At 41.5% G+C, this 18,415-nt stretch overlaps 2 protein-coding genes across 19 annotated transcripts in view; one reads left to right on the forward strand and one right to left on the reverse strand.

The window, feature by feature from the left end:
- Positions 1 to 12,942, forward strand: part of akt3a (v-akt murine thymoma viral oncogene homolog 3a) — a 59,411-nt gene extending 46,469 nt beyond the window's left edge. For 4 of the 17 annotated variants that reach the window (XR_006828368.1, XR_006828380.1, XR_006828381.1 and 1 more), the window contains 7 exons: positions 3,012 to 3,128; positions 3,765 to 3,979; positions 5,589 to 5,676; positions 6,546 to 6,648; positions 7,941 to 9,447; positions 9,909 to 9,984; positions 10,116 to 12,942. Coding sequence is in view for 2 of the 17 variants with exons in the window: in XM_046070835.1 (XP_045926791.1) it covers positions 3,012 to 3,128; positions 3,765 to 3,979; positions 5,589 to 5,676; positions 6,546 to 6,648; positions 7,941 to 8,026 (609 nt within the window). In the remaining 15 variants the exon portion in view is untranslated. Of the gene's footprint in view, positions 1 to 3,011; positions 3,129 to 3,764; positions 3,980 to 4,488; positions 4,568 to 5,588; positions 5,677 to 6,545; positions 6,649 to 7,940; positions 9,477 to 9,908; positions 9,985 to 10,115 lie in introns of those variants that run through there. The other 13 variants (XR_006828370.1, XR_006828372.1, XR_006828371.1 and 10 more) reach the window with 13 other exon arrangements.
- Positions 12,943 to 13,047: 105 nt separating this feature from the next.
- sdccag8 (SHH signaling and ciliogenesis regulator sdccag8) overlaps positions 13,048 to 18,415 on the reverse strand; it is a 48,661-nt gene continuing 43,293 nt past the window's right edge. For both annotated transcript variants that reach the window (XM_046070829.1, XM_046070828.1), the window contains exons 17-18: positions 13,583 to 13,709; positions 13,048 to 13,272 (exon numbers count right to left, since the gene is read on the reverse strand). In XM_046070829.1, the coding sequence (XP_045926785.1) occupies positions 13,234 to 13,272; positions 13,583 to 13,709 (166 nt within the window). In that variant the 3' untranslated portion in view covers positions 13,048 to 13,233. The remainder of the gene's footprint in view (positions 13,273 to 13,582; positions 13,710 to 18,415) is intronic.

The raw sequence follows: 18,415 nt of genomic DNA on the forward strand, positions 1-18,415 counted from the left end.
TGTGTGTGTGTGTGTGTGTGCGTGCGTGCGTTTGTGTGCATACGCGCGTGTGTGCTGTGTGTGTGAGTGCAGTAGAAAGTGCGGGCTAAAGCGAGGCAGATGGCGGCAGATGGGCGAGGTTGGAGGAAGGTGCTCGGAAAAAACCTGGAAATCTACACCACCGCCGCCGCCACTCACCCGCCTGCACGCTCTGCTCGCCCGCCCGCGTGTAAAAATAACACAGTTTGCTCGGAGCCAAGTTACAGAGATGCAAAGTAGCCGGGATTAAAAAGAGAAAGGGGGAGGTGGGGGTTGAAGACAGAGGAAGATGAGAAGGGAGAGAAAATATTTCAGGGTTACGGGAGTGAAATTCAGACAGTTCCCATGTTTGCCATCAGTGAAAAGGGCAGATGAGAAGTGAATAAAGAGGGTTTGTGTCTACTGCGTGCCTGAAGGAATCATGCACATATACATACAGGGCTGTAAAGTGAATAATTCTTCAGCTTAACTTGTAAAGCATTGGGTTGAAGTGTTATTGTTTGTTTCAAGGATAGTCAAAACGATTTATGTGAGATTAATGAACAATAAGCAGTGTAAGGTCCTTGTAAAGGGATGGAACAGGATCAGAGAAAACACATGGAGTGTTTTTCTGTTTTCTCAAATTTTTTGTGTTTGACACATTTCCTTGCAGCTATTTGTTTTTTGTGTCTGTTGAAGGGGATGGATTTGGCCTTTTTCCATTTGTTTGCATGTGTTTGTTTTTTATTTTGTTTGTATGTTGTATATGTTGGGCATTATGATTTGTTATTTTTACTGTAACTAGATTTTTCATAAAAATAGCAGCACAGTCAGACATTCGCAGAACATGTATGCAAAATGTCTGATCAGGGTCAACATAAACTGATTTCCAAATGATGACACTTTGGAGATATTAGGTCTCTGTGCGACACCAACAATATGTGGGTGTGTGTTCACTGTGCTGGGTATATGAGGTGTGTTTGTGTTCCCTGTAGCCTGCTGGGTATCTGGGCTGGTACAGCCACAGGCTGTGTGTGCCCGTCCCGTCCCATCTAGTCCTGTCCAGGCTGCCAAAACCCCCGTCCCGTGAGCAGCATCGAGCAGCCACATGGCTGCCCCAACAGGGACCAGGACAGGACAAGACCTTTTCCCTCGCGGCTGCTTTTATCTCATTTTTCTTCTTCTGTCTTGTCCTATTTATTTGTCCTGTCTTTTTCTAAAATATACACACACACACACACACACACACACACACACTCCCATCCCTCCATGCCTAAGGCTGTGGGGCAGCATTCTGGCTCTGTGTGGATTAATCTGCTCCCTGCCTGCAACCGAGCTGCCACCACTTTCTTTGGTCCCAGGACACACACAAACACACACATACACACCCTCTTACAGTGACATACACATACATATACATGCCCAACTGGACAGCTTGCATTTGTATACATTTCTGTACCTTTTTGTTCTAAGACGCACAGTCCTGTAGATCAGCATCGAAAACAGCCTTGTAAACTGCTCTGAATTTCATAAACCACACAGTGTGTGTGTATGTGTAACTCCTCAAGGTGCGGGGACTGAAACAACACCAAACATCTCTTAGTTTGCCTCACTCTCAAAACTTTATGAATTTGATGAGGACAGATAAATATTCCATCTGCTGTGTTTGTGTGTGTGTGTGTGTGCCTGACAGTCTCCCAGCAGTCTAAGCCAGTGTTATCCCTCCAGCCGTACCAATCAATAGTATATCTGGAGCTGGCGGCGCGCTTCGTTCCCCCAGCTCTTCTTTGCAGCTGCCAACACGGTGACCAGCTTAATTCTCATACAAACACACACACACACACACACACACACACACACACACACACACACACACACACACACATATACATATATATATATATATATATATATATATAAAACAGCACTCATAACTCTCTTATTCACTTCCACGCACATGTTGACTTGCACACTGAAGCAGCCGCCTGCATCATTAGCAGTTTAGTGTTGAGTGTGTGAGCTCAGTTCAGTTAATGACCAGCTTTATGTGGCATCGAGCTGCTGTGGAAAGTCGCAGGTAGTTTATTTGGTGTTTTCTCTCAATTGGTCTCAGTGCACCATGATATTTAGCATCATTTACAGTTGGGAAATCATCTGAACCTTCATCCAACACTTATTAGGAGAAGCTGCCAAGTAATAAGGATTCCTGATGTACAATATGAAGATAACATTGGCTACTTATCACTGATTTTTTTAGGGATAATGAGTAAGAGATGTTCACCTTTTGTTAAAGCACTTTCATTATATGAAATTTAATTGAAGTTGTATCATACAGATTCATTTTGAAATACAATACTCATGGATATTTATCACTAAAACTGACATTTTAGAAACTCAAACCACTTTCTTCTCATCTTTTGACACACTGAGATATGTGAAACATCGGCGCACGGTATTATCACAGTTTTGTCAGTCTGCGGTTTGGATAAAATCTCTTTTCTAATGAATCCAAGCTATTTATGTATTGATGACATCCATCTTGCTGCTGCTAATGGCAGATATGAGTTCGGTGTACAGTATATTTTTAAATCTAGTTATGACATTTGCTGTGTAGTGTTATCGTGTAATTTATAGTAGTTGTGTCAAAAACACATTTTTGTGTGTGTATGTTTGCTTTCATGTATTTATGTCTGTTAGCGTGTGTCCACCCTGCCTGGACCTTTTATTAACTGTGAGTGAGATGTTATTATTATTGGCGAGATGTACAACATATGCTGTTCTGGCTGCTCTCCAGCGCTGCCTGTCTGTCTGTCAGTCAGTCACACGAACACACACACACACACACACACACACACACACACACACACACACACACACACACACACAACACAAGCATGCTTCCACACATGTACACTCATCATGTTAATAAGCTTATTATGTTAATGAGGGCCTCAACAGCACCTGAAATTCTTCTCTTCCTGCATCTGTCTCCTTCCCCCCCCCCTCTTCCTCAGGTAAGCGAACAGGCACAAGAGAGGATGAAAGAGAAGGAACGAGCAAGGCAAGATACGATTAGAGGACAGAAGGACAGGATAAGACAGGATAGAGTGGACAGCGCAAGTAGAGAGCAGGCAGGGAATAGGAGTATGAAGGCAGCCGAGACACAAGCCTTTGATACGGGAGTGACTTCTTTCACAGGAGCCCTTTCTCTCTCCACACAAAACACACACAACACAGCAGCTCCAAGTATATACAGTACCTGTGCTAGCCAGCATGGAGGGTGGACTGGCCCTTACCCATGTTGCGTGCTGTTCCTGCCTTTTCCATCCAGGGACGTTCTTCTCTGTCCCTGCCAGGAGAAGATCAGTGTGCCAGAGAGAGCTGGCAGGGACCAGAGGGGGCATCTGGTGGGCCACGCCAGCACAGTGACTCCCTTACTGTAACAGGGGCCTCTGAAGTCTGTTTGCCTCTGTATGTATGTGTGTGTGTGTGTGTGTGGACTGGGGGGTGGGGGTTTACCGTCTACACCTCAGCCCTTGTTATCCGTGCAGCTACTTCTGTTCATCTCAAACTTTAACTGTTTTTTAATTTTTCCCTTGAGCAGAATGGCATATTGACTCTCCCTTGCCGTCTTTTCTTGCTCATCTGTCTTTTCGTCGAATACCTTGGGCATTCTGTGTTGTCCAATAAAATAAATGCAGAATAAAAGCAGATGTCCAATAAAACAAATGGTCCCAATTAAAAAAAAGTGTCTCCACTCTCCTCAGGTCCTGGAGGACAACGACTACGGTCGGGCGGTGGACTGGTGGGGTTTGGGTGTGGTGACATACGAGATGATGTGTGGCCGACTGCCGTTCTACAACCAGGACCACGAGAAGCTGTTTGAGCTCATCCTCATGGAGGACATCAAGTTTCCGCGCACTCTGTCGGCCGACGCCAAGTCCCTGCTCTCCGGCCTGCTCATCAAAGACCCCAACAAAAGGTATGTGTCGAGGTGTAGTGTCAGTAAAGATGAGGGGATGTGAACAGATGTACTTTAGTAAGAAAATGTAAAAAGTAAAATACTTTTTATTGTTTTTAAATCTATGAATGGCTTAGCTCCTTCCTATGTTATTGACATACTCACTGAATACATAACAGACAGATCCCTTAGATCGTCATCTATATATTGAATAAATGCCTAATCAGTCATTATGGTCCTACTCTCTGGAATACTCACATGAATCACATGAACATGAACTGAGGTCTGCTATCACACGGTCTTCTTTTAAAAGCAGACTAAAACTATTTTTTCACAAGCTTTTATTTTAAATTGTGTGGTTAACGGGTAAAACTTTTATTTTAGAATCAACAATCATTATTATTATTCCTGTTTTAATAATAATAATACCTTCTTATATTGTTTTGTCATGTATGACCTTTGCCTATTGTTTTTCTATTTTTCTCTTTTTTATTGTAAACCATCTCTCTGTGTTGTTGGACACAATTTAGTGATTCTGCTAAACTGAATATATCTGCAAACCTGACTGAAGGAAGCACTGCTTGAATAAAACAATTCTTACACACACTGTCTTGCTTACTGCTGGTATGTTTATTTTGTAAGAAAATAATACTCTTCCTTATTTACCTGAATGTGTATGTTTCTCAAGCTTTTTCTTTCACCAACTGACCTAATTAATGCTTGTGCAGACTACATGACTTTCAGCGGTGGCCGAATGCTGTGCTGTTCAGATTACACAACTTGCCTTCTTGTGACGGGAGTCATTGTGGCGTTCACACTACGTGACTGATAGTAGACAGAGGGTCACACACTACACCAGCTGACAACATCTGTGTCACCCGACGGCTGGTCTCCAAACCACGTTTTGTCAAGAAAACACTAGTGAAATGTGAAACGGGAAATGATGCGAAAGTACACATGAAACAACTGGTTTTTGTTATTATAAAGATAGCTATTATAAAGACAAAGAATATGTGTGAAAGAATGGATTAGCACACACAGGTAGCAGGGATTGTCTGAGCTACAGAGAGAGCTGGAGGTGAGTAAAAAAGTATTTTGCAGAGAAAAAGTATGTGCCTGCTCTGCCAGCTGCCTGCTCACGTTGGCTGAATGTGGATGTCGAATGGGCCAACTCTTCCAGATATTTATCATGCTAGATATCTGGCTGCCATCTGCGATGTGTCAGTGATGTGTCGTTCAGTAGTTCACATATTGTGACTGGTGACCGCCGATCAATCGCTGATTGATCCCCGATTTACCCCTGATCACAGCCTGACGGTCGCCGAGCTCACTGACCGCTGACCACTCACCGCAAATCGGGCTTAAAATTGCGTAGTGTGAACTAGGCTTTATTGTGGTACTCTGATTGGATCATTTACCCAGCATCTATTTTTATACCAATAATAGTCAGTGTTCGGGACTTGTTTTCACTTTTCTTCAAGTTATTTTGCTGAAGAAAGTAATAAATATCTCTTTGTCACTCCTGGTGACTTTGTGGGTTATTTCAGTTTTAGCTTGTTGGTTCAAATGCTGCTTCTACTGATCTCTGTTTTATTTGATTTTTTTTAAACATTCCTAACCCTAACCCTAGGCTCGGTGGAGGACCAGATGACGCTAAAGAAATAATGAGACACAGTTTCTTCTCTGGTGTTGACTGGCAGGATGTCTATGATAAAAAGGTATGGAGCAACATGATGGTAAAACCGAAAGTTTGCTATGTGAACTGTGCTATTGTTTTGTACTGTCTAATAAAGCAGAAAGTAGAATGGCGCAAAATAACTCACCATAAAAATTAAGTTATTTAACTCCCTGCATTTTCTTAAGTTAAAATTCCGTGTATTGTATGATGGATTGTACTGTTACAGCAGTTCGGGGTTAACTCATGTAACACGTAATCTTGCACATATCGCACATGAACACCCGTGGTGTGTGCATCAGAACAGACAGCAATATAAATCACAGGGCATTATGGAGAGGTGTGACCTTGTATCCTGGAGGACAATCCGTCTGTGCATGTGTTTGCTCATGTAACACCACAGAGTGTAAGTCAGTTCCTATGTGTTGAACATCTTCCCTTTACTTTGGTCTCTTCTCTCCTCTCTGGATTACTCTACCACCTCTCCTGTCCTTTCCTCCCTCCTTCCCTTTCTTCTACTCCTCACCTGTTTCCTTCCTTTGTGGTAAAACAACACAAAATATATATATATATATATATCTCAAATCAGAGTGATACAGAATGATTGCATTTTTTGGTCCTCGTCAAGATATTGGTGTCTATGTTTTGAAGCTTTTACAGCCATTTACAGGACACTGCAGTGCTATCACATAGTCTGCTAATGTATGTGTCTCTGAATGAGATAGAAATCTCACAATTTTAAAATGTTGAGATGATGGAAAGCCACTTTTGTGATGCTGCTGAAACTTGAATAAAAATTGAGGTCAGGAGCAACAGGAAATGCGGATAGAGAGAGAGAGAGAGAGAGAGCCGGTGTTCCTATACAATCTAAATATTTCCCTCTTTGGTGTCCTCCTCACATCCCTGCCTCAGCTGGTCCCTCCCTTCAAGCCTCAGGTGACGTCGGAGACAGACACCAGATACTTTGACGAAGAGTTCACAGCCCAGACCATTACAATCACTCCACCAGAGAAATGTAAGTCTCTTCTGTCTGTCACACTTAACTCCCTGCATTTTCTTAAGTTAAAATAAGTTATGGCTTTTTGAACTGCTATGATTTTAATGTTTTTATCTTCTGTGAAAGCACTTTGATAAGTGCTCTACAAATAGAGTTTATATTTATTATATACACTAAGCAAAATTAATAAAAAACACTTTTATTTTTGCCCACATTTATCATGAGCTGAACTCAAAGATCTAAGACTTTCTCTATGTACACAAAAGGCGTATTTCTCTCATATATTGTTCACAATATAGTGAGCACGTCTCCTTTGTCAAGATAATCCATCCATCTCACAAGTGAGATGGATGGATTATCAAAGGAGAAGTGCTCACTAACAGATTTTTGTCAGATTTGTGAACAATATTTGAGAGAAATAGGCCTTTTGTGTACACAGAGATAGTCTTAGATATTTGAGCTCAGCTCATGATGAATGGGGGCAAAAACAAAAGTATTGCGTTTATAATTTTGTTCAGTGTATATGACTCAACGACGCCTCACCTTTTACAGAGCTGCAAATAAAGTAGAAATAAACAGAGTGACGGAAAGGTAAATTCTCTGGTTTGGAGTGTTAAATATTGCATGTTACTGTTAAAATAGCACACATCCCACCAATAAATGTATGTGCTGTTGGTTCTGCAGAGGATCATAATGTTAATAAAATTGTTTGCTGCACATTGAGTAGATTGCATTTGTAAAGCACCTGATAGTAATCAAAATCCGTTTTTTTACTATGGATTACTTTAATGATTGTTGTTTTTTTTTAACAATTTATGAGTGCTCCCTCTCTTTCCTCAGGCGAGACATTTCCACTTGAATTAACCGACGGAACAAACACTCAAAAGTGGTGTTGTCTGTTTATTCAAGTGTCTCCGTAATAGTCCTCGGGCCACATGCAGCTCTTCACAGGCTTTCTGAAATAAAGACACCGGTTTCAAAATGTGCAGCACTGAATTATACATGAGTGGGACCGATGTGTTTCTCTGCGCTAATGTGAGGTTCCACTTGTTTTGTAGGTCGCACATCAGTTAGTTAGCAGGAGATTGGCACATCAAAGACACACTCGTTAATTGAATCGTGTTCTGTTTAAAGCCACAGCACAATAACATGCCACAGACACAATGCTTTGTAACGTTTGAGATGATAAAATCAACCTGGCAATTTATACATTTCCTGTTTGATTTTATGTATTTATATGAACTCAAAAGTAAATGTTAACAGTAGTAATCAAGTCATTAATTACCTCTGAATCCACAATATTTCTTTAGTTGACGAGGACGGGATGGACTGTCTGGACAACGAGAGAAGACCGCACTTCCCTCAGTTCTCTTACTCTGCCAGTGGGCGGGAATGAACTGTCCATCACAGCGACATCATCACAGCTGGTCTCCGAGGTCATCAATGTGGGACAAAAAGACCCACTGCTTTGGCCCAACCCAGACTTGAAGGATTTTGCCCTTGTCCTCCTCGTCCTCTCCTCTTCCTCGCCCTCTCTTTTTCACCTCTTCAGTCTGCTTCTCTCTTTTATTTATATATATTTTTTTGTGAAACCCTTTTCAGAGAGAACTTCCAGGCAAAATTGCTTTCTAATCCTGCGCTGCAACCCTAGGTGATCCGAACTGTGATGTGATCAGTTACTATGTAATGTCCCTTTAATGACAGGAGCATCACCGGTGGCCTGCTGTGCTTTGACATGTGTCTGTCCTGCCAAACTCTAAAAAAACAAAACACACCTCTGATCAAGTTAGACAGCTGATGCATTTTTTTAAGGCAACGTTTTTGTGGCTTCTTATCTGTGAGATGGAGATATAGCATTTTAAGTCATTCAAACCCAAACTGCCGTTACCGGTTGTATCTCAGGCTTTTGCAAACAGACGGATGCTCAGACTTGGAGAGACACTCTGGTCTGAGTTCAAATCCTCACGTAAATAATTCTGGGGTTGATTGAGGCTGCCTGGCATTGAGGAAGCAGTTGTCATCAGTGAGCAGAATCCTACACACCTCATGTTGTCAAGCAGGATTTGACTCAGGTTTTGCTCAGTGCAATTCATTCTTGTTGTTGCTGCTATTTCAACTACTACAGGTACTACTACTCCTACCACTACTATACTACTACTGCTACAACTGAAACCCGGTGCTACACTATTAGCTTAATGCTGCAGATCATTATACAGGCGCCAGCAACACATCAGCCACCACGTATCTATGCTTTTACAGCTTCAGAACAGGTGTTGCCATTACACCTAATGTATGTCTATTACATGTCAACTCTGTATATTAAGATGACGATAAGATGTCAAGGTTGTGTGTGCGTGTGTGTGTGTGAGAGAGAGAGTGTACGAGGTATATCGGTTTGTGTTTAAGAACGCACCTCAAAGCACAGCAGTTCAGAAGGATGAAGCTCCCCAACCATGAGCTTTACTACGTTACCCACAATGCAGTGCAAGGTGGTTGTTATATCCATCACAGCGGAGGTGAAAATGAGAGGAAAACGGTTGGTTTGAATGTACCCCCACCCCAAAGTTTGCTTTTTTATTTATTTCTCAACTACATATCCCTAAATCTCTTCTGTCCCAAAAGGGAAAACAAAACCGAGACGATACTCTGTGTCGATGACGGAAAGCTTTACTGTGACGTATTGTTGTCACGGCTTTGGGAAACCGTATCTCTCTGTGTTTGTGCAGGAAAGGGAAACTGCAGCAGGGACAGATTCACCACCGAGTGAAATAAGAAGTCCTGGATGGCAGGTTGGGCAATGTGATGAGGAGAGTACAGGTGAAAATCTCCAAGAAAGATGAAATATTTATAATGTGATCATTTATGACATATTGATGAGTGTGGTGACAGCTGATTTCCTGTAAGATTCTTATGAAGGGTTTAAAAAGGAGGTACGCATCAACTGTTATGGGTTTACACCAATCACAGCAATGGCTATAATATATATATATATATATATATATATATATATATATATATATATATATATATATATATATATATATATATATATTGTTTTATTTATTGTTCTACTCATCGTTTTATATTTAACTTTTTCTATTGTTATTACATTATTTTAGAGAAAAAAACATTTCTTAGGGCTGGGGGAAGAAAAAAAGGCACCTCAAGAAACAAAAATGGCTGAAGAATGTAGGAGGGAAAGCAGATAGCCTTCCTGCTCCATATAATTGTTTATTTTAATGATGTTTTTATGTTGTTTTGTGACCAAAATGTGACAGCTGAGACGCGATGGGACACATTAAAGACAGACGATAACTTACCCTGAACTCAAAGAAACGTTTGGGACCCAGAAATGTATTTATTATTTATTTTGTTATTCACTTCTTCAGCTTTATCCAAATCATTCCACAGGTGTTTTGTGTGAAGGATCATCTCACCTCACTGGATATTGATACAAATGTACCCCTTATTCAATCTTACCACAGGTGTGTGTTGGTAAAAGGCTGAGAGAGAGTGAGAGGGAGAGTCGAGGGAGAAAGAAGAAGTGGAAGTTGAGCAGAAAGGAAACAAGTGCAGCACAGAAGTCTGAATGTAAAGCGGTGAGGATGGAAAAGATTCAAAACTGAATTGTAAGTGCTACTGTTTACTGTAAGTGTGTTGAGATAGAGTCTAGGAGAGAGTAAAAAAGAAGCATAATGTGAGTTTGTAAGGTCGGTCACTGTTTTCCTGTCAGTGCTTTGACTTTTAGATGAGGGAGATAATTTCCCCCTGCTACCTTTATTTTTTTTGGATGAGTTTGGATGATCAGAGTTGGGTGCCTGACCACTAAACCGCCACCTGCACTCTCCTCTGTCTTTAGCGTGTGCTGTCATTTCTCCGGTCTGGACGTTTGTTTGTTTGCGTCATGTCTTCCAGTCTGACCAATTTAAAATCCCCACAGTTTCTCTCGTCTTCAAACGCCAGTAAGCCTTATGGTTTAGCTCAGAATGAGGAAAAAAAAAAAAAAACTTTTGACATTCACACACACACACACAAAAAAAATCATCAGATGTGAGGAAATATACTAATCTCTACTGCATCAAAGAAATGTTGCAGACCTCACCTCCAATATCTGGAGGATAGTTTAAAAAGAGAGCACCGGGGGATGTGCTCTCATTAGGCACAGAAAATTGTATTTGAATATATTTATTTTAATGTTTTTATTGTCATCGATGGATAACTTGAATTTCTTTTGTATTTAATTTATTTGATGTCATGTTGTTTTGGAGTTTAGCAGTAGGGGGGTATAGTTGTGTTTCACTCTGCAGTTTAAGTTTTAAGACTTCGTTCTAAAAATAAATGCCTCCTTTTTTTCTTTACAGATATCTCTTATATGACACATTACCTGTTTTTCCGCTGCTCTTAAGTCCATATGCTTTACTCTTGCACATCCATTAAACTGCTATTAGCTAGCAAAGGCGCTTTATGGCAGAAAGTATAAAAGGATGGTGCTGGCCTGCATGCTGTAGTCCTCCTCTGTCCGCACTACCAGTCCCAAGTCAAAGTGGCACTCAGAAGTCTTATGAAAAATACTTCTCTGTGATCGATTGAGCCTGTCTGGCACAGCTGAAGCAGCCGAATCCCACCCAGCTGGCACCCTCGACAGGCTCAAGCAAACGCTCCCAAGTATTTGGAAGGATTTCAGCTTTGATTTGACCCAGGTCTGCGAGTGACTGAGGAGTTCTAGCTGTATGTGCACGCTTACCGCCAAAATCATTAGAAACCAGAGTTCATAAAACACTGCTTTGTAGCTTTGGCCACAGCACTTTCACATCCATCACTTTTGATATGATTCAGAGGAATCTGATTCAGCCCTGCTTTAAAGGAAGATTTTTAGCTTTTTTTAAAAACATGTTTTTAAGAAAATGAGGATTTTTAAAGCACATCTCCCCTTCTCGTACGACCGATAGCTTTGATGTTGCTCTGATGTCCAGAGTTGGAAAGACCTGGGCGATTGTGTCCCACATGCCAGAGACGAGTCAGTGCTGCCACTGCAGAGTGAGCTGTGGCTCATGCTCAGTTGACATTTTCAGTAAATCGCTCAGTCCTCATAAACTGAAATGTTCGTTGCAACTAAACTGATGTGACAGAGTACTCCTCCTCTTCTGTTCTGAAAAGTTTTCCCTCCTTGTTCAATATCCCACTGATTCAAGTTCATTTACTGGCAGCAACAATGCCAGAGGCTGATCCTGAGGTCAGAGATCATGAGAACAAAACACGCTTTCCTCCGACTACTGTAAGTGGAGAAGGTGGAGCTTAGTAATCCTCCTTATCAGTGTGGGTTTACCTTTAAGACTAAATCAGTCGTGAGCACGTGTCAGTAATTGAACATTTGTCTCGGTTGTTATCACCAAACAGGTTCTTTAACTGGACGTTGACGTCCTCACAGCTTTACTGGTGCCCTCGACTGGTGTGAATCGACAGTATGTGAGATATCCAACACTGCACTGACAGTGTTCACTCTTAAAGCTGCTGCTGTTTGTACTGTACATCTATCACACACCAGATCTGACTCCAGTAGTATCTGAATAATATGTAAAATCCTTGCAAAGACCTCAGCTGCTCTGTATTGATCTCGCCTGTTGTTAATGAGCGAACAGCGTCAGCCAAAAATCACAAGCCGCACCCAGCCTGGCGTTTAATGCCGATAACAAGTAAATGGCTCCAGTGTTTGGAAGGATTTCTGAAAGTATTTGACCTCATGTCTGTGACAGAATCCCCCCCCCTCTTCTCTCTTTGGTACTAGTCTACTATCATCATGATTATTAACATGAACAAGCATGAGATGCATTAATTTATAAACAGCAAACGAAAAACGGCAAACATGTACAAATACTACAAAGTGTAATTGAGTCTTAATTTCACATCCGTGTCCATCTACTGTAGCTTTACAGTTGTGCGAGACATTTTTCTGGACAGCTGCCAGCTGTCCAGCTGCAGCGGGGGCCGTGTTTCCCTGAAACACTGTAATACTGAAGTCAGCTCTGCTCTACGACACGTCAGTAGAGCAGAGACAATGTCGACTCTGAGACAGTGTCGGGAAACTCGGCAGATCGATCAAACAGCCCTTTTCTGTCCCCCATGCTGTTAGGATGCAGTGCTGCTGGCCAGTGAGGCCGCGAGGATGTGAAAACAACAAATTACCATCAACATGAAGCTGTTTTTTACACTGTACATCCTTAGTATTTTTACACATGATGAAATGTATATGATAGGGATGCACATTATTTTCCTTCTTACAGACAGCTTCAATAAAGCACTATGTCAATCTGCTGCGATGGTGTCGACTTGTTTGCTTTGTGGCTAAAATTTATTATTATCTTCTGAACTCTAAGCCCAGTTAAAATAAAAATTAAAAATGAAACATGAAACTAGAGATAATATTCAGAGTTCAGGCTTTATTTTTTCCCATAAAAAATGTAAAACACTATATTTCTTCTTAATAAAAGAAAAGAAAATGTAGAAAAATGGGATTAAAATGATCATTTAGGGCGTTCCAAAAGCTCATTAGTGCACCAGTGAGGAGCTTTCTGAGAGATCCAGATCCAAACAGGCAGGACAGACTCATGTGGACAAAGTATTGACTCGTCTCGTGTTTGGGGTCTAGAAGGGGACACACACACACACACACACACACACACAAAATCCAGTAAAGCCTTTCTGATAATATTTCTGAATAAACTGGAGCAGAATATAGACGGCGTGTTTTTCAGCAAATCCAGAACCAGACAGAATCATTAGTCATGAAGAGACAAACGTCTTTTTACTTAATTTATTTTAGCAAACTGACAACTATAACGTGGCACCTGGAAAGAAAAGACACCATCACTAATTCATTTAGTAACAGAAAAATGAGTCACACCGTGTGTACGATAGGAGAGGTGAGGTGAGGTGTGTGTGTGTGTGTGTGTACCTCCATGTGTAGGTTGTGCATCTCCTCAGTGAGTGTGTTTCTCTCCTGCATCAGCTGGTTCTGTTTGGCCAGCAGCTCACACACCTGCTGGGCGCTGCTTTGACAGTGACGGTCCAACTGCTGCAGTCTGCAAAACACATACACACACATACGAGTGTTAGAGCAACGTATCCTTCCTGGCTGATATAAAACCAAATGTTGTAAATATTGGAAGAGAGCAGGATCCACAAAGAGCTTTTAATATCACTGGACTTTGTGTTGATCAAGTAATCAACACTGTTTACTTGAATATAATTAAGAGTGCAGACTAGGAGGTGATGCAGAAATCTGATACACTGAATCAATATCAGACAATACTGATCCCGATGAATGGATCACATTAGGGCTCCAACTAACATTTATTTTCATTAGTGATGAATCTGCTGATGACTTTCTCAATACATGGATTCATTGTTTTGTCTATATCTCTACTGAAAAGCATTTGAGCAGAAATGTGTCACCAGCCTGAGATGGTACAGGATTTTGGCAAAATACTGAACAGCTCACAACGACCGAACAGCTGAGCAGTTTCATACTAATACTATAATACAGTAAACACTAACAGGAAATTATGCAATGTTTGCTCTGAGGGACTTCAAACTGATCAAAACTTACCAAAACATTTAAAACTCAATACTAAACTAAAATAGTGAGTAAGGTGACTTTTTTCTATAGGATGTAGAATATTTTGTTTGTAACTTGAACTATGGCACCACTTTATGTTTTGTCAGACTTTAGTACCTCCTCCATTTCATTGCATCGCAGGACAACAGTGTCAACAGATCCATTACTTAAACCTGCAGTGCAGAACTTCTCCCCCTTCTGACAATGAGAGTAATTACACAACACTGTCAACACGTGCCTATGACAAATAGGCTGTGGTCGAATAGCTTAGGAAGGTTCCAAACTTAGTGAAATGATCCGGTAACATTACGACGTAAATGTAGAAACAACAGAACACCTGTTTTATGCTTGTGACACGATCCGAAAAGTATGGAAATCCTTGTATGATTTTCTGAGCTTTGAAACCATAACTATAGATTTCTTCTCTTTCAAATCCATCCAGTTAGGAGGATTGCATTTCTAGTTAACAATATTATAATAACAAAATACTATATACATAAATGTCATTTTGCTGAGACACCAGATTTAAAAACTGAGTATGAAAAGATGTACCTGGCTTAATCATTTATATGTTAAAGTCCTGCACTCTAGCTTTAATTACAGCAACAATGTAAAAATACTTAATTACAAGTAAAAGTATTAAAAAGTTTACTTAAGTAAAAGTATTATCAGCAAAATGTATTTAAAGTACCAAAAGTACAAGTACTTGGCCCCTGTGACTAATAATGTTATCTACGATCATTTATCAGATTGTTGATATTAATACATCAATGCTAGCTGTCCGTTATGTGTGTGTACTGTGTTTGTACACAGCCCTGGCTCTGTAAATGGGAAACAAAGTGGAGCGGACCGAGCCACCCAACACCAGTCCAGCTGTTCCAGCCATGATTTGTGTCAGGTAACATTAAATAACTTGCCCACAGACATTCAGCTTACTTTCTAGTTTGCCCAGAAATGCTGTTGTTGTGATGTTAGCTATAGTAGCGAGAGAGTTGTGAGTGTCGCTGTCTGGAGCTGGTGTGCTGGCACTGAGACTGTCTCGTCCTAGCTTGGCAGCAGCAACTGTAGCAACAGTTTGCTAACCCACAACTTTGCTAACGTTAGTTACATTACTTGCTGTGTTGTTGTTCGCTCTTTATCATGGTATTTTTCCCGGGATTGGTTTTCTCCAAAATCACATACCCCACCTTTAACTGTTGTAGCTGGTCCTGGAGCAGCTAGTTTAAATGATTTATATAGTAAGGTAGTTTAGGCTAGTGGTTATCAAAAAATTTTTTTTTTACCTCTAGTTGCGCTATGGAGCTGTTTTTCTATGAGTGGGTCCCCGTTTTGTTTATCTCACATGTGACGCGATAAACATCCTGCCGTTAGTTTCACAATATTTCACTGACCAACAGGTGGCGGTAACACACCAAGAGCTGTAGCAATATGCAAACAAAAGCTACGAAGAAGAATCAGAATCAGCACCTACAAGGACTTTGTTTTGGTGAACATACAATATGTACAAATATTATAAAAACTAATAAACTGACAAGGTATAACATTTTTTAAGAGAATATAATACAGAATATGTGCAAAAAATACAAAATCGGACTCAGATTTACACTGGCAGTTTACAGTATGTACTATAAAAAGAGTCAGTGAGTGTCAGTGGATGTCGCAGGTTGATGAGGCCAGCTGCAGATAGCTACAAGATTACAAGGTATGAATATAAACAAAGGATTTTAAAATGTTGACAAGCTGTTATATGAGGAAGGAAATGTCCATCCATCCATCGTCAACCGCTTATCCTGCGGACAGGGTCGTGGGGGGGCTCTGGAGCCGAGGAAGGAAATTGCATTTGTTAGACATCAGGGATGCACAATGTGTTTTGTTGAGTAACAATAAATGTAAACATAACTTACATTTATTTACAAGATAAATCCACAGGGAACTTAATGTAGACACACTGTTTTTGTATTTTCTAAGCTTACGATGTGTTTTTATTGTAAAATCCTAATTTTAAAAGTAACTAGGGTAAAAAGTCCAATATTTTCCTCTGAAATGTAGTCGAGTAGAAGCACAAAATAGCAAAAGTACGAGGCTCGAAGAAGATATCATTCATCATTTCTAAGCAGAAAACATGTTGGCTGTTTTAATATCACTACATTCTACATTATGTGTCTGAACATTAGGTCAATTGATCACATAGCTCAATTTTACATTCCATCAACATATTGTCACACTGTCACAGCCTGGTGAGAAAGTCTGTGCGGCTATGAAGCAAAGTGTTGATCATTACTGGGACGTCCCAATTAGTGTGTCCCCTCTGACACGGCCACTCCTGCAGACAGTGAACTCTTTCAGTGCACACTGGGAGTATGCGCGCATGTGTGTAGGGAGGTGGTGTTTTCCAGCTGGGGTTTGGGGGTGAGGCAGTATGAATAGTGTGTGTGTTGACTGTGTTTGGAGGGGGTGGAGGTGGAATGCCTGGTAAAAGATTTCCCACCAGCAGCCCATTATTTCATCTATTCAGTCAGTCATCCCCTCCTCTAGTGCAGTGGTGAACTCATTCACACAGGCACATACCCACACATGATAATGAGACAAAGGACATTTGCATACTCAACCAGCCATCCATATTTATATTATAGGATTATACAGTAAATCAGTCACAGGAGGTACTTTTACTAATGATACTTTACATGTAAGTGCATTTTACTGATAATAAGTTAAATATTAAATGCAGGACTTTAATGGAGTGCTATCACATTACAGCACAGTGACTGACACCAGTGGTTCCCAAACTGGGGATTGGGACCCTCATTGGGCCACAACAGAAGTCTGAGGAGCAGTGAGAGGATTACTAAAGTTAGGAACAAGTCTTTTCTAAAATCTTTTTCAAATACAGCAGAGTTTTACCTCCTTAGACCTTAAGAGGCAATTAAAATGAAACAGTCTGAGAAGGACACATCAGTCTCTGGTTAAGCTGTGCAGAGCTCTTATGCTGCTTGTGATGAGGAACTGCAAGTTCAAAATTTCACAAACCAAAAAGCTTTGAAAACCACTGCACTATGTGTTGACATAAAATATTCTTGAGAGTAAATCATCTTTCACTTTGCGGTTTCAACAAGTAGGCGACAGTAAGGCAGGAATGATGCATGTGATAAAGAACAGGAAGGGATGATGAGGAGGAGGAGGAGGAGGATGAAGAGAGTTGTGGCTCGGGGCAGCGAGAGAAAGAGAGTGGTAGCTGGAGGGGGGGAGAGACAGATGCCCCTGCCCTGCTGGTCATGTTGGCAGTAGCAGGGCTGCCTGTGTGTGACAGACGGGGGGAGGCGAACATCCCAACTCTCCTCCACAATCTGCTCCCCCCCCCCCACTGTCCTCACTCTGCCCCGCACTCTGTCTCGGTTTCCACCGTGGGGTTTAATCTTTCTCTTGTCTGTTCCCCCCTTGTCAGGAACTCCCCTCCTTCAATAATCATCAACTTTCTCAGCATCCTTTTACATCACCATCAGTCCTGCCTGCTTACACCCAGCTACAGTCTGCCCTCCTTCAGCCGCCCTCTCTCCTTTCTTGTCTCCTCCAGCCCGACTGGGCTGTTTATCTCAGACCTGGAGGCTCTGTCCAGTCCTGGAGGCCGAGGGCGATGACTCCCCTCCCCGCCTGGTGTTTCTGCAGCCGGCTGCCAAGCTGTCCTGACCAGCCACCCCCTCTCTGCCTCCTCCCACTCTTCTTCCTACGCTCACACACAGCAGGCCACCGCCACGTCAGACAGTAACACACACACACACACACACAGCGAGAGCCCCGCTGCGGTGAGCGAAGACACGAGATACAGACTCAGACGATGTGCCACGCACAATGTGCAGGAGAAATCTGCTACACACAGCCGAGAACCTAAATGTCAGAAACAGAGCCTGTTGTTCTGAAGCTGTAAATGTTTGATGAGGGAAGTGTTGAGAATGTGTCGGCTGAAGGCCTTTAGCTCCACACCACCAAACTAATCTGAGTCATGCTGACAAAATGCCAATCCCTATCCAATCTTAACCTCTGATCTTGGTACGTGTAGATGCACCAAACGCTTCAAAACAATACTCAAAAAAGAGTATTTGAAGTTGAAGTGAACCACAACTTGCCGGCAGATGTCATCCTGATAAGGTTATAAAACAGAATCATACTGTGCAT

Source organism: Micropterus dolomieu, linkage group LG15 (assembly GCF_021292245.1).
Source record: "Micropterus dolomieu isolate WLL.071019.BEF.003 ecotype Adirondacks linkage group LG15, ASM2129224v1, whole genome shotgun sequence".
In the NCBI taxonomy this organism is placed as follows: Eukaryota; Metazoa; Chordata; class Actinopteri; order Centrarchiformes; family Centrarchidae; genus Micropterus; species Micropterus dolomieu.